This window comes from Peromyscus eremicus, chromosome 16_21 (assembly GCF_949786415.1).
Source record: "Peromyscus eremicus chromosome 16_21, PerEre_H2_v1, whole genome shotgun sequence".
In the NCBI taxonomy this organism is placed as follows: Eukaryota; Metazoa; Chordata; class Mammalia; order Rodentia; family Cricetidae; genus Peromyscus; species Peromyscus eremicus.
In genome coordinates, this window is record NC_081432.1 from 39,048,187 (window position 1) to 39,070,623 (window position 22,437).

Consider the following 22,437-nt stretch of genomic DNA (forward strand, 5'->3'; position numbering starts at 1 on the left):
CCCCATTTCTTTGGAACAAGATCAAAGAATGCCTAAGACTTTCTTCTGGACCAGATTTTACTTCCTGTCTCAGTGACTTTTCTAATATTGTGGCAAAACACCAGACTGAAGCAATTTAAGGAAAGAAGGTTTTATTTGGGGTCACAGTTCCGGGGTATAGTCCCTGACAGTGAGGAAGTCAAGGCAGGAGCATGGCAGCTGGTCACATTACATCTGCGTTCAGGAAGCAGCGACGAATTCAAGTGCTCAGCTTGCTTTCTTCTTATTACTCAGTCCAGGACCCCAGCCCATGGCATGGTGCTGTCCACACCGAGGGTGGGTCCTCCCACTTTTATTAACCCAATTTACAGACTCTCTCACAAAGGTGTGTGTCTCCTAGGCAGTTCTAGATTCTGTCAAGTTGACATTCAATATAACTATCATTCAGGATTCAAAGCAACAAGCCTAGCAGACTGGCATTTTATCCTGAGCAAAAGGGGACTAAGAGGGAGGTTAGGAAGGTGACTGCAGAGTCCAGTTGGGAGTGAGCAGCAGTCTGACTTAGGGTAAATTTCCAAGGTGGAACTGACGGGACCTGCCAATACCCGGGAGTCTTCCTATTCAGCTGATGCTAGAGACATGCTCTCTTGTTCAACACAGCCACTTTCTTTCTACTCAGACCGGGCAGCTGGGACCTGCACAGTGTTCGCTGAGCTCAGAACTGACCCTGTCAACCTCAAACCATCCTATCTTCTGGCCTCCAGGAGAGAACTTTGGTTGGTTTCTCTTCCGTCAGGATGAACTGTTCTTCCTCTTCCTGCAAGAGTTCCGTTTCCAGGAATTTACAGCTCTCCTTGCTGGTCTCTGGGACTGAGAAAGTCAACAACAGTTCTGCCTTTGAGATTAACCTACATGCCAAATGACACCCTACACCCCTCTGCCCTTCATTTTTTCACTTCAGGGTGTTCATTCCCCACCCATGCTCTGAAAATGGCACCCTGACCCTTCTCTGCTCCAAGCTGCCTCTCAGCATGATCAGCCCCAACTTTCCTTAGAGTTTAGATTCAGCTGAGGTGTTGAAGGTTCTCAAGGTTTCCCTGTCATCCCTGCTTCCTGTTGGCATAAAGATCTCCCAGCACTTGCCAGTAGACACTGTGGCCAAATAAGACATGTTTCATACTTTTTTTTTTTAACCTGCCCTTCATTGAATTCTCACAATAATCATTTTAGTGATGTGTGCCTAGCTAAGCAAGTTCCTGGTAGGAGCCTTCATCAAATTCAAGCTTTTCCAAGAGCCTGAAGAAGGTACTATGTCAGAAGGCATAGCCAGAGTGACTTATTTGCGGACATCATGGTGGGGGGTGGGGGAGGATCAGGGTTAGAGCATTATGCATATATTTATTCATGGCTTTCCATCTCAGAGAATCTGCTCATCTGCATCTCAAGAAAGGAGGTTTGAAGTTCTGTCTTTCTGGATGGCGTACTATTTATCTGACTGGGTGATCCATTTCTGTGACCAGCCAGAGATCTTTCTAGCTCATTGAGAGTTTACATGAGGGTCTACTATGGGTGTCTCTAGCTGGAGTTCTGTATGTCAACTCAGGCAGGCATCTGTCTGAGGGCTTTGTCCAGGTAGGACTCTGTCTGGGGTGCACTTTCCAGTGAAGACCTCTATCTCATTAGTCCTCCAGCTCATGACTGGTCTGTCACTCTGGGGTTTGGTTCATCTGTCTTATTAGGTCAGAGGTCTATGTTGCTGGCTGCAGGTGTGTCTGCCAAGTGGCAGCCTGGGTATATCTGTCTGTTCTACTCAAGACTGACTGTCTAGCTCCACTCTGAACAGTGGTGTTCAGTATGTTGGACAGGTCTTCTGCCTCCCCAGGGTCCGTCTAGACAGAGTCTAATTTGTTGGGCCTCCATCTGTATTGCTGGAAATGTATATATATATATATATATATATATATATATATATATATATATATATATATACTCATTTGGGAGGTTTGTTGGCTCATCTAGAGGATCATCATGTCTGACTAGTTGGGGTCCACTTGGCAGTCTGGGTAGCTTTATGTCTATCTATCTAGCTTGGAATTTGACTGGCAAATCTTAACATGGGATCTAGCTCTACCTGAAGGTAGTTATTCACCTGAAGGTCCCCCTATGGGTTCCTATCTAGATGAAGGGTGGTAGTTCATCAATCTGTTAGCTGGGGTTCTGCCTGAGAATACGCCAGGTCAGCCTAGCTGTGCATGGTCTAGACACATCCCACTATCCAGACCACGCATGCCCAGCTAGGGATGTATATCTGCCTATCTGGCAGCTGTCTGATCAAAAGGAGCAATATTAATGTGTCCACCCAAATAGGAGTTCTATGTAGGAGAAGCTCCATCTGTCTGGATAGTTGGAAGTTTAGCCATTCTGTCTATGGCTGGAAGGTCAGTCGGTCTTCCCAGTATAACTGGGATGTCTGTGTATTGTTCATATGGAAATTGTTTATGACTGGAATTTTGTCTAGCTAGGAGACTATCTGGCTGTCTACCTGGCAGAGTGAGGGTCTGACTTTGGGGGACTGGTGATCACTGGCTAGGACTGGTCTTAAAGGCTATTGGTTGATCCATTTCTCTCTAGCTGAGGTCCATCTGTTTTGCCATAGACAATCCCTCTGAAGGTGTGAGTATTTAGGGATCTAGCTCTATGTCCAGATTTGGTGAACCATATCTTTTCCTATCTGGAATCTCTCCCCCCCACACACACCCCCACCCCCGTCTCTCTGTCTCTGTCTCTCATCTGCTTGTCTGGGGTCAGTCCACCTGGCTCTAGCTAGGCTTGACTTGGATCTGTTTGAACAGCAAGAGGTCCAGCTACCCATCCTCAGAGTCCATCTACCTCATCCCCCTGTGGTCACCTGAGTGTCTGGGCAAAGGAGGCCCCAGTACTGAGGATACACCTCTCATTCTGTGGAGAAGGGAGCTGCCACGCCCACTTCCGGTGATCTTTCTTAAGTTTTCTCAGGTAGACTCCAAGTCTCGGGGTTTGATTGCTATAATCACTGGGGCAAAGCCCTTATATTTTTTCCGACCTGAGAAACTTTTATTTTGATGCAGACCCACAAGTCCCATTCCCAACACAGTGCACAGCAGCATGGCGGCTGCAGAAGTCCAGACACCACTGAGAGACAGGCCGTAACTGGCACAGCACTCACACCCGTGTCCACTCCGCAGGAGGATCCCGTGGCCCTTTGGGTTTTCCAATGCGCAAGTTGAAGCCTGAGAGAAGAAAGGCGCCGTGCAGAAGCTTAGGCGTGAAAAGGTAACCTCTCCCAGACCACCAGCACCAGCACCCCCTCCCCGTGGGCGTGCCCCTAGGTCCTGGTATTGAAGGAGAGCCTGAGTCCCGCACTCCAGTCCAAACTCCCAAACTCCTGGGACTCTCCAAAGCTGCACCCTAGGTTCTAACTGACTTACCTAGACCACCAGTCTGCGCTCCATCTGTTACTTCTTCGTAGGCATCAGGCCCGGGAGGGTTTTGATCCGCAGGAACTGCAGGCGGGAGAACCCCTACGGGTCAGCTCGTGCAGCCTTCTCGAGTCCCAGGGACGCCACCTAGAGCGCAGCCCCAGACTTCCCTTCCCGAGGTAGCCGGTTGGAGGCGGAGCCATGGGCGTGGCCAAGTCCAGAGGTCTGTCTTTAGGGCCCGACTTAGACAACCCAACCTCTCAACCGAGATCTGACCTGGGGTTCATTTTGGGGCTTGAACCCCGACCGTCAGGATCCCAGGAACGTGACTAGACTGGATCGGGAGCTGACCTCCGCGTGGCCACTTAGACCCCCCACCCCACCCCGAGCCTTAGTAGGGTGGGGAACACGCAAACAGGTGCGCGCAGGTCGCCTGCGGCCGCGCATCCCGGGCGGGCCCCGACTCACCATGGCCCAGTGGCGTCGTCCCCCGGGCGTCCTCGGTGTGTGTCATCGGCCGCTGGGAACGCGGAGCCACGTGGCTGTAGAGCGTGGTGTCCGCGCTGCTGGGCACCCGCGTCCCCGGCCCTGTGCCCGCGGGGGCGCCACGCTTCTGCACCACAGCGTACGTGTACGTGTCGGCCATGGGAAGGGTCGGGGGCCCGGGCACCGAGATGCTCCTGCAGCGAGCAGCAAGCAGAGGAAGTGAAAGCGCCCAGTACAGGGAGAGCAGGGGAGGGAGCAAGCTCACCCCAGGGTGCGGGCTTCCTTCCTGCCTGCTTGCCCCAGTCCCCAGCGCAGGAAAGGAGGGAAGGGGCGGGCCACCCGAGGGCTGAAACCGGGGTTCCGTGTCCCTAGTAACCCTACAGCAGGGGGGACAGATTGGCAAGTGGAACTAATGAAGACTCATGTAAAGCCAGACTTGGTCATGTGTGTCTGTAACCCTAAAACTCCTCCGTGAGATGGGAGACAGAGACAGGTGAATCTCCCAAAAGCCTGATGTACACAGTGAGACTAGACTGTCTCAGAACATGTGGAAGGTGAGGACCCATACCCAAGGTTGTCCTCTGACCTCTCAGAGTGTGTACACACACACACACACACACACACACACACACACACACACACACGAGAGAGAGAGAGAGAGAGAGAGAGAGAGAGAGAGAGAGAGAGAGAGAGAGAGAGAGAATCTAAAAAAATATATTTGCCTACTTCTTAATTACCGTCTGGAAGAGCAAGGGGAAGGCTAACCCAGAATGTTAGCAGTCCAGAGGAAGAGCGAGCTGTGAGTGGGTCAGCCAGTACCTGAGAACCCCACCTGGTGGGCGGGATGAGGCAGGCAGGGCTGGAGAGGTCCTGAGGGACAAGGCATCTTTGCAGATTGGGGCACAGTTCTGCGGGGAAAGCAGGCGGGGAGGGTCGTGAGGCCAAGCCCCTTGTGCTGGTCACTGTAGGTGCTGAGGTAAGGGGACAGGCTGAGGAAGGGGTCCCGAGGAGGCAAAGGCGCCTTTCACAGTGAGTCGGTTGCTGTTCCCAGGAGGAGTGTAAGAGTGTCGATGGCTGACCAAAAAGAGTCGAGTTGGGGGTTCTGTACCTCCTTGAGATTCTGATGGTGGGGGCTGGTGTTCTGGAGAGTACGGGAGAAGAGCTGGGCCACTGTGTGGTACAGGAACCTGTACTGCTCCTGTTGGGGAGAGCGGTCATTGAGAAGGGAAAATGGTGAAATACCAGCGTCTCCCCGTGTCCCCGGGAAATGGGAAGACAGGCCGAGCACACACCTCCGTCTGCACTGCGGCGGGCCGCTGTTTCCGCATCTCAAGGACCACGTCGAAGAGGCTGAAATTGGGTGGGATTGTCTGGGACAGAGAAGGAGGAGTGTGAACAGGACCTGGCAGGCAGGCGTGGGACACACTCTGCACACGGAGAAGTTGGCGCCATACCTGGGTCAGCAGCAACTGCCTCACGTAATCCACAGCACACAGGACACCGGTTCGTCCGCAACCAGCACTGACAAGCAAGAATCAGAGCAGGCTCCATCATGGCGTGCTCACAATGACCTCTTCCCCTTCCCAAAGGTCTTGCTGTGTTGCCCAGGCTGACCTGGACCTCTTGGATCCTCTGACCTCAGCTTCCTAAGCTCTGAGATGTCAGACCTGCCTAACCGTACAGATGCCACATCCCATCTTCTACTTAGAGAATTCGGGGCTGAGCTGAGGGAGATCCCCTACAGTATCTCTTAAATTGCAGGATCCCTAGATTATACTTTCAAATAAAGCCTTTTTTGTTTTTATATATACACTAGCATGCACCCGTGTGTGTGTGTGTGTGTGTGTGTGTGTGTGTGTGTGTGTGACAGTGTGGAGACCAGAGATCAACATTACATTTGAGACAGTATCTCTTACTAAACTGGGTGCTCACAAATCGGCTTGACTAGCTGGTTAGCAAGTCCCATGGGTCCACTTGTCTACCCCTCACCCAGCCCTGGGGTTACAGGGGCAAGCCACCCATCCTGGCTTTTCCTGGGTGCTAGAGATCTGAACTCAATTTCATGTACAGCAAGTACCTTACCCACTGAGCTATTTCTTCTAAAACCTTTTTCATTCACTTAGACTTGCGAAGTACCAGTTAGTTATATGCTTACTCCCCAGTCCCGGCAGTCTGTGATCAACAAATGCTAACGATTCCAGCTCACTGTGTCATGAACATATGGCCAGAAGTTTCTCAAAAGAGGCAACTGAAAAGGGAGGCTGGTTCCAAACCATAACCTCTCTCCCTGGCTTTTCTGTCTCACCCTCACCAGATCCCCATAAACCCTGTTCCCTAAACCTGCAGTGGACACAGAGAGGTCCAGGGCCAGCTCCTCGGAGGCGATGGGCCTCCTCCACCATGGTGAGAATGTGATCGGGATTGCTGGGAACCCCATGGTCTGGCCAGGACATATACTGTAGCTGGTGCACAGAGCGGGATTCCTGAGACAGGGAAACAGAGAATAGAAAAGCATACATTTATCGAGCACTGACTACAGTTCTAAACATATCCCATTTAAATTTACCAGATAAGGCTCAGTGAAAGAGCATGTACAAGGCTGTGGGGCTCCATCCCCAGCACTGCAAGGAAACACAAGCCCACTGCATCATAACTGAGGGTGATGAAAACTGATCACTGTCATGAGTGTCCCATTTTACAGAGGTGGAAACAGCTCCTCCCACGCAAGAGTCCCTTCACCTTTTGCCTTCTCAGTACCTTCTGGAATGTAACCTGGAGGGTCCTGAGAATGATGTCTGCATTCACTGGTGTCTCTTTTGTCTGAGCATGTGAAAAGAGGAAAGAGAAAACAGAAGAGAAACAGAGATCTTCAGTGACACATTTCATATTTCTAGAAAGCAAAGGTTTGGGTTTTGTTTTTTGTTTTTGAGACAGGTCTTGCTGTAGAGCCCAGGCTGGCCTCAAACATGAGATCTTCCTGCCTCGGCTTCTCATGTGCTGGGAGGGCAGGTGTGTGCTACCATGCCTGATGGAAGCAAAGCATTTTGATAAAAATCAAATACTAAAAAACATTTTTAAGATTCTTTGGCCTGCGGTGCTGTTCTTACATTCCTGGGATCACAGACTTACTTCCCATGTGGCTGAGCGACAATCGAGCTTGCTGGGCATGTCTTACAGTTCATACTCTGTTAGACTAGCTTACATAGTGTGTCCTTGTCACAGTCCCCAATCCTCAGCGTACTTCTATTTTCTTGCTTCCTTATACATTCTCATTACATAGTATTTTACTTCAGAAGAATACCTTTAAATGGTTTCACAGTCAGCTGGGCAGTGGTGGTGCACTCCTTTAATTAGGAGGAAGAGGCAGGTGGATTTCTATGAATCTGAGGCCAGCCTGGTTTACAGAGCTAATTTCAGAATGGCCAAGACTACATAGAGAAACTCTGTCTCAAAAAAAAAAAAATTGTTTTCACAGACAATTATGATACAGCCATATATTTTTAATTCAAATGAATTCCTGTACTGATAATATTTTTAGATTTTCCTTTGGTCCAATCTTCTCCCAAAGCTTTCAAGGAAACTTTTGTCAGAACAGGGAAAGAGGAAGAACTATACAAACCAAATTAATCCCTTTACAGTGAACACAGAGGGTTCTATTGTTCTGAAATACAGTGGTCCACTGCATCTGTTAATGGCTAACTACCTGTAGTTATTTCCTCCAGTGCTCTGGGCATGGTAAGGAAATATGAATTGCAGAAACCTGAACAGGTACAATTTGGTTACAGAGGTAACAGTAATCATAGTCAAAAGTACTAGGGCCTGGGAAGAACACTTACCCAGCATGTGTGAAGCCCTTGATTCTCTTTCCAGCAAAACACACACACACACACACACACACACACACACACACACACACACACAAAGTGAAAATAAATTTTAAAAACTTTAAATTGTGTTCTGACAGTTTGCACGACAACCTCAAAGAATTCTGAGTTTTCCACGATGTAAGGGAGCTGTGAGAAAATGGCTCATCCTTCCAGGTCCAGCCCAAGGCTTCTCCTTCGACATATCTTCCTTGAGATCTCCCACACTACCTGAGGCCTGCAGAACCCACCTTATTCCCATCCCTGCCTGAGCTTACCAGGGTGATGCAGAAGGGCCCAGTCTGCAGTGGCTCCTGATTCTGGGCCCAGTAACGTTCACACTTCTTCTGCAGAGTGAGGGAGGAAAGGCAAGAGTGAATGGGGGAGGTCACTTCCAGAGTGCCAGGACACCCAAGTGTGACACGTGGAAGGGCCAGCAGCTGTGGCTGGAATGAAGGCCAGCTGCAGAGAACGACATTAAACACATGCACACTCCACAGAGGCAAGCTTTTTTTTATTTTATTTATTTATTTATTTATTCATTCATTCATTTTGAGACAAGGTTTCTCTGTGTAGCCCTGGCTGTCCTGGAACTCTCTTTATAGATCAGGCTGGCCTCGAACTCATAGAGATCCACCTGCCTCTGAGGGGCAAGCTTTTGATTATGCTGGGGGGAGGCAGTTCAGGACATCCTCGTACTGCCTGGAGTTAGAACTAAGTGCATGACCCATGGCATCTCGTCACAGACACGTGCACTGCAGGGCGTGGTCACTAAGTGGACCACCTGGTCTACTGCCTTGACCTGTCACTGAGCTGTAGGAACTAAGGAGCCCCATGATTCCAACACGCTAAAGAAGCACAGGTCACGGCCCAGAGAGGGCAACACAGAATTCTCAGGGAAGAGAGAGCTGTGCAAACAGAAACCAGGGAAACAGAAAAGGGTGGACGATAAAATATCCAAAGGAGACTTGGCCACCTTCCTTGAAAAGTAAACCACTTGATACAGTCTTTAATGAAAGTCAACACAATCTAGCCCTGAACTATGGACACTTAAACCATCCAGCGTCCAATAAGAATATCCCTGACATACAAAGATGTAGTAACACGTGACTTGTTACCAGGGGAATAAATAATCAGGGAGTAGAAAAAGATCCAGAAGAGACAGAAGAAAGAGGCAAAGACCTCAAAAGAGCAATATAGTCAAAATGGAAACACAAATGTAACAAAGGATGAAGTATAAGATGCCAAGCCAGCCCTAAATGGAATTCTTAAACACTTGAAATTCACTCATAGCAGGTTAAACCTCCGAAGAAGGAAAAGCCATGAGCATGAAGATACTGCATCAGAAACAAAGCAATGAGAGAAGACAGGAAAACAAGAGAATTGGGCCTTTGTGGGACACACCACGTGGTACTGGAGCCCAGAAGAGGAGAGATGGAGAGAACAGAAAAACACTTTCAATTAAAATTTATTTTAATTTATTATCTTATGTGTATGGGTGTTTTACCTACATGTATGTCTGGACACTAGGTGCATTCCTGGTGCCTGAGACCAGAAGAGGCATTGGCTCCCTTGAAACCGGAGTCACAAATCGTTGTGAACCCACATGTCAGTTCTGGGGATTGAACTCGGGTCCTCTGGAAGGACAGCCCGTGCTCTTAACCACTGAGCCATCTCTCTAGTTCCAGAGAGAAGGGAAATCGTACTTGAAGAAATAAAAGCTGCAAGTTCCCCAAAGCTGATGAAACTAGAGATTAATAAAGTCAGTAATCTGCATTGAGGGGGAAATTCATAAGAAGACAATGGCACACCACGACCCACCTGATCAAAAAAAAAGAAAAACAATAATAATAATAAAGAGAAAAAAATCTTAAAAGCAAAACACAATTTCTTTCAGAAACTCTGTAAGCCAGAAGTTAGTCATGTGATATCCTGAGAATACTGGAATTAAAAAAGATACCTTGGGCTAGACAACTGGAGTTATTCCCCAGGTTCCACATGGCCAGAGCAGAGAAGTGACTCTTGGGCAGTTATTCTCTGACTCATACTGCCCCCAAATAAATTAATAAAATAGAAACCTTGTCACACAAAAACAAGACAAATTCATTGCAAGCAAATCTATAAGTAGAAGCGTCTCATATGAATGGAACAGGACACCAGATGGAAGCTTGGATCTACAGAAAACAGTAAGGAACAAAGACAAAAACAGAAATGTGGTTACACTAAAACAGTTCTCACATTTGCCTCCTGTAAAAAAACAATCTAGCCAGGCAGTGGTGGCACACGCCTTTAATCCCAGCACTCCAGAGACAGAGGCAGGTGGATCTCTGTGAGTTCGAGGCCAGCCTGGTCTACAGAGTGAGTTCCAGGAGAGGCGCCAAAGCTACACAGAGAAACCCTGTCTCGAAAAACCAATACTACTACTACTAATAATAATAATAATAACAATAATAATAATCTAGTTACATTTACTGAATAAGTAAGGCAGAATTAATACCAACCCTTCACACATCCTTGAAAAAAAAAAACAAAAAAACAAAAAACAAAACCTGAAGGCGCATGAACATGACTCAGCACACTAAAGTCAATTAAGGTCCTACTCAAACCAGAGATGACAAGATAAACAAAGTGCCCACCAATGTCTCATGAACTTAGAGCCCAAATTCTCAAGAAAATACTAGCCAAGTATTATATGCCATGACCAAGCAGAATTAACCCTAGAAATGCAAGGTGTTTTGACAATGAAAATCCATCAGTGTCAGAGCTGGGGAGAAGGCTTGCTGGGGAATTCAGCACTTGCTGCACAAGTGTGGATACCTGAGTTTGGATCCCAGGAGCCCATGAAATGCTGCACACAGCTGAGTGTGTTTATGATTCTAGCTCTCTTTCAGGACAGGAGGCAATGTCTCTGAAAGCCTGCAGGTTAGTAGCAAAACAAGAAACCCTGTTTCCAACAAGGTGGGGGGCAAGGTACAACACCAGAGGTTGTCCTGTGACCTGCACACTCATGCTATGGTGTGCATGCACATGGACACACACACACACACACACACACACACACACACACACACGCATGCACGCACGCACGCCCGAGAGAGAGAGAGAGAGAGAGAGAGAGTTAAAAACAACCCATTGGTGTCAGGTATCATATTAATAGATAATATCATATAAATAGATAATAACAAAGCAAAAACACAGGGTCATGCAAATGGAGGGGAAAAAAAAACTTGACAAACCAACATAGCTTCGCCATAAAAACATGAAGAGAATTAGGAGTAGAAAGGAATGCCTCAACAATGCCCAGAGCATCTACGAACTCCACAGAAATGCCCGGTGGTGAAACTTGGGAGCCCGGGATGGAGACAGAAGCCTGTCAGTTCCACCCCCACCCCAGCCTGCGGCAACACAACTGGGAAAAAGAGAGAGGGAGGAAAGGAGATGAGGAAGTGACGGAGGGGGGCAGGGAGGGCGAGGGGGATGTCAGCACACAGCCTGGGAAGGAAGAAACGAAGCTTTGATTTATATATGACGTGAATCGTTCCTATGAAGAAACTCCTAAAGAATGCGTACCACACACACCAGGCGAATAAGCTCCGCTAGATGGCTGGAAATGATCAATGTAAGGGTATCAGTTTTGTATCATTACTCAGTATAAGTTGTTTGGTCCCGTTTTAAAACCAGGCTATTGTCTTTATTACTAAATTGAAGAAGTTCTGGATACAAGTGCTTATCAGCATATGATTGACTAAGTGTCTCTCCCGTCCTGTGGATTGTCACTTCCTTTCTCAACATAAATTAAAACAATCCTATAACATCAAGTATAAAATATATGACATAAATTTTCAAAACTGTAGTTTTTTTGTTTTGTTTATATTTTGGGGTTTTTTATGTTTCTTCGTTTTTTTTGTTTGTTTGTTTGTTTTTTGAGATAGGGTCTCAGCTATGTAGTCTTGGGTGACCTGGAACTCACTGTGTAGATCAGGCTGGCTTAGGACTCACAGAGATTCACCTGCCTCTGCCTCCCAAGGGATTAAAGGCGTGCACCACCAATGCCCGGCAAGTACCATCTTTTTCACTAACCCCTACAAGGCATTTGCTGAAAGAAGAGGTCAATGCAGGTAAGTGGAAAGGCGTCTGTGTTCGCGGAGTAGTCGACGTTGTAAAGATGGCGGCACAGTCCAAATACACAGCCGTGGTGCAGTCCCTGTGAAAATCCCAGCAGTTTAAAATATTTTATTATTACCTGCATGTCTGATGGGTCAGGGCATGAGTGCTCAGCCACACACGTGGAGGTCAGAGGACAACTTTGTGGAGTCAGTTCTCTCCTTCCACCTTTACATGGGTTCTGGGGATCAAACTCAAGTTGTCAGGCTTTATGACAAGTGTTTTACCACTGAACTGTCTCTCTAGCCACTGGCAAATTTTTGATGTTCCTGAAAAGGTAATCTTAAGATGAATATAGAAGTGTAGGTGTGGGGGGCTATGGAAGAACAGCTCTGGTGTTGAGAGTTTACTGGGACAGACGGGACTCGACACACCGTCGTCCTCATGGGCACAACTTGGTCCAGTGAAAGGACACAGAATGAATTCAGCACAGGGAACAGGGATGTGGCTCAAAACTGCTTGCCCAGAGCAGTTCCCAGGATGAACTTCATTACCCCAGCGATGAGTTGTGGCAGAAATGATGACATGTCAACACAGTGAAGCTTGACAGGGAGTCGGTTCCCTGGGAATTTTACTGGGGACTTGTCAATAGCATACATATGCTAGGCGTCGTGAGCCATCCTTACACAAAAGCCTCAGAATTCATCCAAGAGCCAGGTTCATAGGAAGGCCTTTCTAAACATGAGCACTATGCTGGCCTTGTTCACTGTTTTGTACAAGGTCCATAACCAAAGCCATCTTCTAGAACAGACAAATTCAGTGATAGGGAGATAGTTCAGAGAGGAAAGCGCCAATAGGATCCCTGGGCTCACTGGCCAACCAGTCTAGCCGAAGCAAGGAGCTCCAGATTCGGTGAGAGACCCTGTCTCAAAATAAGGCAGAGAACAATAGAGGAATATACCTGAGGTCATCTCTGGCCTCCGCACACATGCCCACACATATGCACACCTACCCTCCCATCCCCATGCATGCACATATACCACACAGCACACCCATACAAACAGAGATGGAACAAATCAGAGGACCCACTTCCTTACTGGAAGCTTACAGGGCTATGGATGTAGTCCAGGAGTAGAGAGAGGACTTGTCTATTAAGGAAAAGGCTCTGGGATTTGATGCCTAGAACTGAAAAAAAAAATCTCAAAACTTGCTACAACAGTACAGTAATCACAACCTTGTTTTGCTAACACAAAGATAGACTAATAGATCAATGGAAGAATTTGAGAGCTCAGAAGTAAGCCCTTATAATCACTTTATTTTTCAATAAAGATGCCGTGGGATTAATGGAGAAGCCATGGTCTTCACCAATAACACGGGAATAACTGAATACATATGAAAGAACTTTGGATTCCTTTCTTATTCTGTATACAGAAAAATTAATTCAAAAGAATAAGCAATCTAAATGTCAGATAGAAAGTTATGAAACACTTAGAAAACGCAGAAGTAGATCTTTATGCCTTCGACAGTGACTTCCTAGATGTGAAAGCAAAACCACTAGCAGAATGACAAATGAGAACCCAAACATGTAAAGCATATCTGTGCCTCAAGGGTCACCGTTGAGAAAGGAAATGACAATCCACAGGATGGGAGAGACACTTTGTCAATCATATGCTGATAAGCCCTTGTATCCAGAACTTCTTCAACTTAGTAATAAAGACAATAGCCTGGTTTTAAAATGGGACCTGGATAGATGTCTGTCCAGAGAAGACACACAAATGGAGGAATAAATATGAAAAACAAAACCCAAATGAGTGGTTCTCTCTTTTAAAGATTTATTTTTGCCAGGCGGTGGTGGCACACGCCTTCAATTCCAGCACTAAGGAAGCAGGGGCAGGTTGATTTCTGAGTTCAAGGCCAGCCTGGTCTAAAGAGTGAGTTCCAGGACAGTTAGGGCTACACAGAGAAAAGCTGTCTCAAAAAAAAAAAAAAAACATTCATTTTTATTATTTTTAATTGGGGAGGTCACGTGCATGTAAATGGGGGTAACTTCAGAGGCCAGGATTGTTGGGTGCCCTGGAGCTGGAGTTATAAGTAGCTGTGAGCCACTTGGTGTTGGTGCTAAGAGCCAAATTCAGGTCCTCTGCAACAGCAGAATGCACTGGTAAGCAATGAGCCATCTCTCTCCCCGGGAGTGGTTTTCTTAATGAGTGGGAAGTACAATCTAACAACTGTTGAGCTGGGGAGATGGTTCGTGGGTAAGAGCAGTTGCTGAACAAGAATGAGGATCTGAATTCAAACCCCCAGCACACGCATGGAAAGACAGGGCTGCACTTGTAGGGGCGGAGGCAGGAAGATCGCTGGGACTTTGCCAGCAGCCTAGCTCCAGGCTAAGTGGAAGACCCTGTCTCTAGGGAAAAGGGCAGAAAGTTGATAAAGCAGAATAGCTGACATCCTCCTCTGGTCTCTGTGTGTGTGTGTGCAAGAGCACACCACAACACACATACATGCACACCCAAACACACATACATGTGCACACACATGTACAAGCATATGCACGCACACAAAATAGCAAGTATTGGTGAACATATGCATAAATTGAACCCCCTAGGTGGTGGAATCATTAAAGGTATAGCCACCGGGGGGGAAAAATAGCAATTCTACTGCAGATTTCTATTTGACAAATTGAAAAAATAGGGGTGCTAGAGAGATAGCTCAGCAATTACAGGTGCTTGCTGAACAGCCACAAGCACTGGAGTTCAGATCCCCGCACCCATATAACAGGCCAGGCGCCCTCTGTATACCTGCAGCCCCAGCTCAGAGGTGGGCAGGGACAGGAAGATCTCTGGTGTTTGCTGGCTTCTAGGCTAGCTAACAAAATCCAAGCACAGAGTTCAGGGAGAGATTCTGCCTCAAAAGGAGTAAGAGAGCCAGGCAGAGTGTCACAAGCCTTTAAACCTACCAATGTAGCAGGAGCAAGGGGCAGGGATAGGTGGATCTCTGTGAGTTCGAGACCAACCTTGTCTACGCGTTGAGTTCCAGGCCAGCCAGGGTGACATAGTGAGATGTATGCACACAGGTGCACACATCCATAACCACACGTGTGTGTACACTGACACACAGACACAAGTACACACACTGACAAACACACACACGAAGTAAAACAAAAACCTAAATCAAACAGATAACTGTTTACCAATGTGTGTAAGCAGCATTATCCATAGTAGTCTAAAAAGTAGAAGCAGCCCAAATGTCTATCAGCACATGAATGGGTGAAGGAAATATGACACAGTCAGTCTGAAAAAAAATGAAATTCTGATACATGTGACAACATGGACACACCTTGAAAATACCAAGTGAAATAAACCAGAAACAGAAGGACACTTATTTTATAATCCTGTTTACATGATGTAAGTAAAACAGGCAATTCATGGAGACAGAACACAAGTGGCCAGGACCAGGGGCCTTATGTCTTTTAGTGTGTGTGTGTGTGTGTGTGTGTGTGTGTGTGTGTGTGTGTGTGTATGCTAAATGTGTTCAGGTGCCCAAGGAGGACAGAAGAGGGCATCAGATCGCTCTGGGGCTAGAGGTACAGGCAGATGTAAGCAGAGTTCAGGTCCTCAACAAGTGCTCTTAACCTCCAAACATCTTTTCAGTCCTTTAAACGACAAATTTTAGGTTTACATATATTTTTTATATGTCTTAAAAGACCCAATTAATGACTCCTTCACATTCCCAATGATGGTTACACAGACAGAGAAGCAGGGAACAGGCAAGATGGCTCATCAGGCATAGGCACTTGTCATCGCCAGACTGATGACCCGGGTTCAATCCCAGGAACCCACATGGTGGAAAGAGAACCAGTCCCCAGAGTTGCCTCTAACCTCCACCCCCATTGCTCAGTAGGCACGTGCACATGTCCCCACACACAAGAAGTGCAATGTTTCAAAAAGAGAGAACAACAAATATTGGTGAGGATGTAACAAAACTGGAGTTGTCCCGCATATGGGTAGAAATGTAACCTGATGCAGCTACTATGGAAAACAGTTTGTCACTTCCTTAAAATAGAGTTAAAAATAGAGTTCCTCCGTGACCCAGCAATTCCACCCGATATACACTCGAGAAACGAAAGTTCATGTCCACTCAAAGGCCTGCATAGGAATGTTCATAGCAGTGTGATTCACTGAAACCGAAATATGGAAACAACCCAGCATCTACAAACTGCTTAGAGGAATGAAATGTAGAAACATCCAGTGGGGTACTATTCAGCAACAAAAAAGGAGTGAGCTGTGAACATGTTACCACATGCAAGAACCACAAACACAGAGAGAAGAAGCCAGTCACAAAAGGCACATCTGCACAATTCCATTTTCTGTGAAACACGCCGAGTAGGCAAATCTGCAGTCACCAAAAGCAGACCAGGGGTTGTCTGTGACTCTAAACATGAGGGGTGACTGCTAATGGGGTGGTGAGAATGTCGGTGGTCCCTAAGTTGCCCAGGCTGGCCTCAAAAGTTTTCATCCTCTCACTTTGGCCTCCCAGGCCCCAGAAGTACAGGAGGGACCTGCTACGCCTGGCTGAACAGGTGACCTGCGTTCCAGTAAAAAGGCATTCAAAGGCAGGAACAATAGCTTGTGGAGTATAATCACACTATTGTGATGTGTAGTTCACATTTAGAATTACCCAGTGTGCTCAGGTGGGTAAGAACTGTTGAGGGAGATGAGAAATGGAAAAATACAGGAAGGAGTCACAGGTGGGCGTGCTGGGGCGTAGGAAGCCATGTGAAGGTCCAGGTAAGAGAATGAGCAACTGGAAAGTCTGAGGCAGAGGATGGCCATGGCACAGACCCTCTCTGGCTCATCTGAGGAATGGCCAAGACCAGCGTAGGTAGAGGGGTACAGAAAGACCAGAGTGGAAACTGTCCAGTACAAGTCCTTGGCCATGTCGTGGGCTGGTGGAAAGCCCGGGCTGCCGGCACTGAGGGGACAACCCCAGGATCAAAACGAAAAGATCGAGGCAAAACTAGGACTAGTGGCTTTTGCAGAGCGACAATGGAGTCAGCCAAGGACTGGGCTCAGGGTCCTAGGGACAAGGAGGAGACCCTAGGATTCCTCTCCCTCCCCCTACACAAGCCTTCCTTGCATTCTGCGGGGGCTGGGGATACATACCCGTCCATTCTCTGTCTCTTGACAGGCCATCAGGATCACCTAGACGAGGGGGCAAGGGAGAGGGAGGCCATTGGTAAGGAGAAACAGGAAAGAGGGAGACTCAGAACCACGCCCCTCTGTCCCTGAAAGCTGACCTTGACCCCAAACTCCCAAACCAGGCGCCAGAAGTCCAACAGAGTGTGAGGCAGGGGTCCTTGCGTCGCGATGTAGGCCTGGCTTCCATCTGTGCCCTGGGAGAGGCCCGTTCATTAACAAGATTCTGAAGCCCACCCTCCCCACCCCCGAGAGGCACCTCTTCCCTGGTCACTAGCCTGACCCGGATGAAGTTGGCGTTGATGTAATCTCCGTGTCCCTCCTCCTGGAGCAAGGAAAGGATAACGCGCGTCTCATCATCTGCCAGTGGGTGAGACATGTGGAGAGGTGTGTGCCAAGTATGTGACAGCTTCCCGGGGCGAAAGCAAGCAGGGTAACAGAACGCCCCTTGTGGCTTCGGGGAGTAATGCAGCTGCCTCAAGTATGGGAAGTAGAATGCTTTTGGGGAGCTCTTGCGCCCCCCACCCCCACGCAGTGGGTAGCCGCTGCCACCCGGGCACTGCCACCTAGCGTTTGTGCACGTGGCACCGACACCCTATAGATACCCACTGACTTACATGGCACCACGTCTTTGTAGCGGTTCTTCCTCGTGTTCCCAAGCCGACTGCCGACCTTCGTGGAGTACACACCTCCAGTCTTCCAGGCCACTGAGCGGGCCTTAATATCCTGGTAGGAGGCACCACCACGAGCCAAAGGCAGAGAAGAGGCAAGAGAGAAGAAGAAAGCCGCCAGGTCAGAGTGTTGGGACGCTGAAACATGCCAAGAGTTCACCAGACCAGGACAGACTAGTGCAGACCCATCAGCACAAGGATCTGTGTAATAACATCCAGCAACAAGTGAAAAACACGGCTCAGTGCTAGGTGACTCAGTCATCCAAAGTGGAAACTACCCACTGTCCCCATTGTGCAGACGAAAGCTGATGTAGGAAGTGGTGGAGCAAATCGCCAGGAGACTGACCTCTCAGACCTGCATACTCAACCCATGTTATACTGGACTATAACAATAAAATATGCATTATCTGGACCCAAAAGATTGCTCGGTGGGTAAAAGCACTTCGTGTTCGGGCCTGAAGATTTGCACTCCATCCCCAGATCCCACACCATAATAAGGAGTGAGAAGCAACGCCGGAATGTTGTTCTCTGACCTCTACTTAGGTGCTGTGGCATGCACAGGACCCCCACCCCCACACAAATGAAACCGAGGGGAGGGAGATGGCTCAGTGGGTAGAGGCACTTGCCACCAAGCCTGATGAGCTGAGTTCGATCACCAGGATTCATGAGGTAGAGGGAGAGAATCAACTCTCATAGTTGTGCACACACACAATTAAAAAAAAAGTTCAAAATCATCCTTGGCTACATATTAAGTTCAAGACCTGCCTGAGCTACATGAGATACTGTGTCAAAAAAATTTAAAGTGGGCGTTGGAAAGATGGTTCAGTGATTGAGTGCTTTCTGCTCTTGCAAAGGACATAAGTTTGGTTCCTAGCACCAGCACCGCCCAGCTCACAAAGGCCTGCAATTCCAGCTTCAGGGGATCCAACACCCTCTTCTGGTCTCCAAGAATCCCTGTGAGTGTGTGCATGCACACACACACACACACACACACACACACACACCCCAAACAAAATTTTTAAATAAATGCTTTGTACAAGATACAACATGACAATACACCATATATATGAGTTATAACATACAACATATAAGAAGATGCTACAGGTACTTTATAACTGGTACATTATTATAATTAGTGAAGAATATTACTCTTATTATCAGGTGTTCATAATTGCAATGATAATAAACGCCTATCAAGGTGCCATTGTGTTCGGGCCACCAGTCCCAAGTGCTTGACTTATGTTGATCAGGTTATTCCAGCCCCCAGAGACACCTTCTTATAGTGGTGTCACTGTTGGAATTTCAATCAGAGGTAGGAAAATCAAAGCCCTGGAATGAGGGAGCGAGGAAGGGAAGGAGGGAGAGAGGGAGGGAGGGAGAGAGGGAGGGAGGGAGTACAAGATTCTGCATGGAGCTCTCAGAACTGCTCTCTTCATCAGCCTGAAAGATACACCACATACATATTTATGCACATTTTCATGCTTATAAACTATATATTTTAGGCCAGGTGGTGGTGCACACTTTTAATCCTAGCACTCAGGAGGCAGAGGCAGGAGGATCTCTGTAAGTTTGAGGTCAGCCTGGTACACAGAGAAACTTTGTCTAAAAAAAAAATCCATATAATACTTACACATTTTTTGTTATAGTATTTTACATGTATAAATTATTTAGATTCACATTTAATTTACACATGTTTGTTCTGTATATCTACTTACGAACTTAATAAATTTGGTTCTTATTAATGTTTGTTGTATGTATTGTGGTATTGTCATTCATTTTTTGTTTATTTGGTTTTTTTTTTTTTTTTTTTTTTTGTCTTTTTTGAGACAGGTCTTTCAACATAGCCCCGGCTGTCCTGGAGTTCTGTGTAAACCAGCCTGGCCACAAACTTACAGAGATCTGCCTGCCCCTGCCTCCTGAGTACTGGGATTAAAGGCGTGGGCCACCACAGTGTTGTATTGTTACTGGGTTACATATGGTCTTTGTGTAAACTCTCTTTTCCTTTCTTGGAGACAATCTCACTCTGTATTTCAGAGTGGCCTCAGACTCAGGCTGGCCTTGAACTCACGGTGATCCTCCCGTTTTAGGGTACCAGCTGCTGGAATTACAGGCATGTGCCACCATGCCAGGCTGTAAGTGGCCATTTAATGCCTGTTTTGTATATATTTATAATACATATTTCTAAGTTTGATACAGCGTGTTTACGTATTTGGATCATGTCACTATGTTTAAAATACTTCATTACCTGTTACATGCCATGCTGAGTGCTATTCCCCTCTCACAAGTATGACTGGCACTACCTGATGTAACATCTAGAAGTTTTGTAAGCCATGTTCAAGGCACCTATTCCGTGAGTATCCAACATGTGCTAAGAAGTGTTTCTACCAAAACCACCTAATTTCTCAGACCAACTTGGGTTTTAACATTCACATTTTCAAATCAGTTGAAATTGAGTTCAGACCTCCCAGGGCCGCAGTTCTGAAAGGCCCTGGGCACAGACTCGAAACTGGAAACTCGGGAGCTCAAAGGCTAAGCTACAAAGCTTCCCTGTTCCTCTTTCTGCGGCCCCAAGCCACTTCCTCCCAGGGATTACAAGGTGACCTAGGAGTGGCCGGGGTCGGGGACTGGAGTCCAGCGCAGGTGTGCCGCCTCCTTCCTTAGCGGCAGCCACCGCCCTGCTAGGAAGAAGGGTCGCTCCGGGAGAGCGACACGGACGCCTGAGTGTGTCCCGCTCCTCCCAGACAGCGGTGTACTTCACCCTCTGGGCACCTGCGGGCAGAGTGAGAGAAGCTGAGAGAGAGTGTGAGAGCGCGACAGAAGTGCTGGGAGAGAAAACCAGAGAGTCGGAGGCGGCAGGAGACGCCCCGGGAACGGAGAGAAACAGGCAGAGCTTTCACACGGCACAGGTGGACAGCGGTGGGGACAGCCTGGCTGCGGAGCTCGATCGCTGGAGTGTCACTCACGCTGAACTCGCGGGCAAGGATTGCTCCCTCCCGGCGGTCCCGGGCCTCCAGCTGCTCCAGGAAGCTCCGCACCAGATCCAAGTGGCGACTCATGCTGCGACCCGCCTGCGAGGTCTCTGCACGCCGCGCTCCGACCCCCGAGAGTTTAGACACTGAGGGGCGGGGCCTCCGTCCCAGCAGCCAATGAAGGCCGGTAGTGGCTGGCAGGCCACGCCCCTCGACCAATTGCATTAGGAGCTCACTCTGCTCCGCTCCGCCCCGCCCACAGGCGCGGGCTGCAGCCGCTGGAGCACGTCCTGCGGCTGTGGGACTCGCAATTCCTCGAGGTAGGACGTCCTGTAGACGGTCTGCCGCTGAGACCCGCATTGCCCCGATGTAGGATGTCCTGTAGACGTCCTGCTGCTGTGGGACCCGCACTTCCCCGCTGGCGCCTCTGGTGCTTCGGCTGCAGTGCAGCAGCGGTTGAGTCCTCGCGGAACGCTCGGACCCGCTCGAACCAGTCCCTTTCCCGGTGGCTGGCTGCGCTCTCAACGTCGCAGGCCAGGTTCCTGAGGTTGCACTGGAGTCCAAATGAGTAGCGAGGCCACCCAGCCTGTAGCACGCGGACGTCCACAGCTGCGCCACCGCTGAATATGAGGCAAGTCGGGGAAGGCAGGCTTCGGAGAGAAATACTGTCCTGCCACTGTGCTTTGGGGAAAGGGCTATTCCTGAGGGTCCTTCTCTTTCTGGAACCTGCTGGAAAAGCGGGGACACCAGGATCTTAGTCCTAACATGAGGCTTTTAATTCACACCCCTCTGGAAGGACGAGAATTAAGGTACTGGAAATGAATTCACGGGAAAACGGGTCTCAACACTTGAAGACAACACCCTCTCACCCCATCCCGGTATTCAGGAGTTTGATGAACAACCGTCACTAAAGCTCTTGAGGTCCTGGAGACTAAAGACTGGAAAAGGGGCCGCACTAAGGTTGTAGCTGAATTGGTAGAGTGCCTGCCTAGTATGATGGAAGCGGGGAGTTTCATTTCCAGCACCCCATAAGTCCCAAAATTCAAAAGGTGGAGGCAAGAGACTCAGAAATTCAAGTTCACCCTCGCTTACATTGTGAGTGCAAAGATAGCTTGTGATACATGAAACCCTGTATCAAAGTTTAAAAAAAAAAAAAAAAGGAATGTATTTTTCTTTTAAATGGTTCCACGGGTAAAGACACCTGTCACCATGCATGATGACCTGAATTTGATACCTAGTACCCACATGGTGGAAGGAGAAAACTGACTCCAGAGAGTTTTCCTTTGACAACTACACAGGCTCTTTAGTGAGGGTACATCCTCCCCCACACACATAATAAAGTAAAAGGGGTGGGGGGAGTTGCCAAAACACAGGCTTCCGTAGATGGGCTAGTACCACCTGTAGGGGAACCAAAGAATTCCAAGGTTTGCCTTGGGGGAAGGCTCAGAGGAAATCAGCTTGGGGTTGAGTGTGGAAGGGTAGGGCTGAGGGCGGGAAGTGCTTTGAGTCACTGAAAGATCAATGGGGTCATTGGCGATAGGCTGTCAACTTAGCGGTCATCACAGCGTTTAAGCGAAAGAATGGATAGCATCTTGAAAAGCCTGACAAGAACTGGTTTGGGCTTTATTCTTAATCTCTGTCCTATGTACTTCACTTTGCCAGCACAAAAACAGTCAGATACTGTGGGGGAGGGGGTGGGGCGTGACTGT

General features: G+C 48.0%; 1 protein-coding gene across 1 annotated transcript; it reads right to left on the bottom strand.

Annotated features, from left to right (window-relative positions):
- Positions 1-2,800: 2,800 nt before the first annotated feature.
- On the bottom strand, positions 2,801-20,851 carry Ptpn18 (protein tyrosine phosphatase non-receptor type 18). The gene is made up of 15 exons (XM_059281630.1): positions 20,723-20,851; positions 17,706-17,814; positions 17,372-17,448; positions 17,190-17,285; positions 17,056-17,094; positions 8,065-8,133; positions 6,681-6,743; positions 6,264-6,406; positions 5,378-5,444; positions 5,216-5,293; positions 5,032-5,121; positions 4,743-4,831; positions 3,906-4,117; positions 3,447-3,521; positions 2,801-3,248 (listed from the first exon to the last, which is right to left on the bottom strand). The coding sequence occupies exons 1-15, from the start codon at positions 20,813-20,815 to the stop codon at positions 3,181-3,183; spliced, it is 1,368 nt and encodes a 455-aa protein (XP_059137613.1). The 5' UTR covers positions 20,816-20,851; the 3' UTR covers positions 2,801-3,180.
- Positions 20,852-22,437: the final 1,586 nt, after the last annotated feature.

Excerpts from the sequence above, each read along its gene's own strand:
- Ptpn18 (XM_059281630.1), bottom strand. The coding sequence starts at position 20,815 with ATGAGTCGCCACTTGGATCTGGTGCGGAGCTTCCTGGAGCAGCTGGAG. Across the intron at positions 5,294-5,377 it reads GGCAGTTGCTGCTGACCCAG|ACAATCCCACCCAATTTCAG; the intron begins GTATGGCGCCAA and ends TCTCTGTCCCAG. Across the intron at positions 3,249-3,446 it reads AGCGCAGACTGGTGGTCTAG|GCTTCAACTTGCGCATTGGA; the intron begins GTAAGTCAGTTA and ends TTCTTCTCTCAG.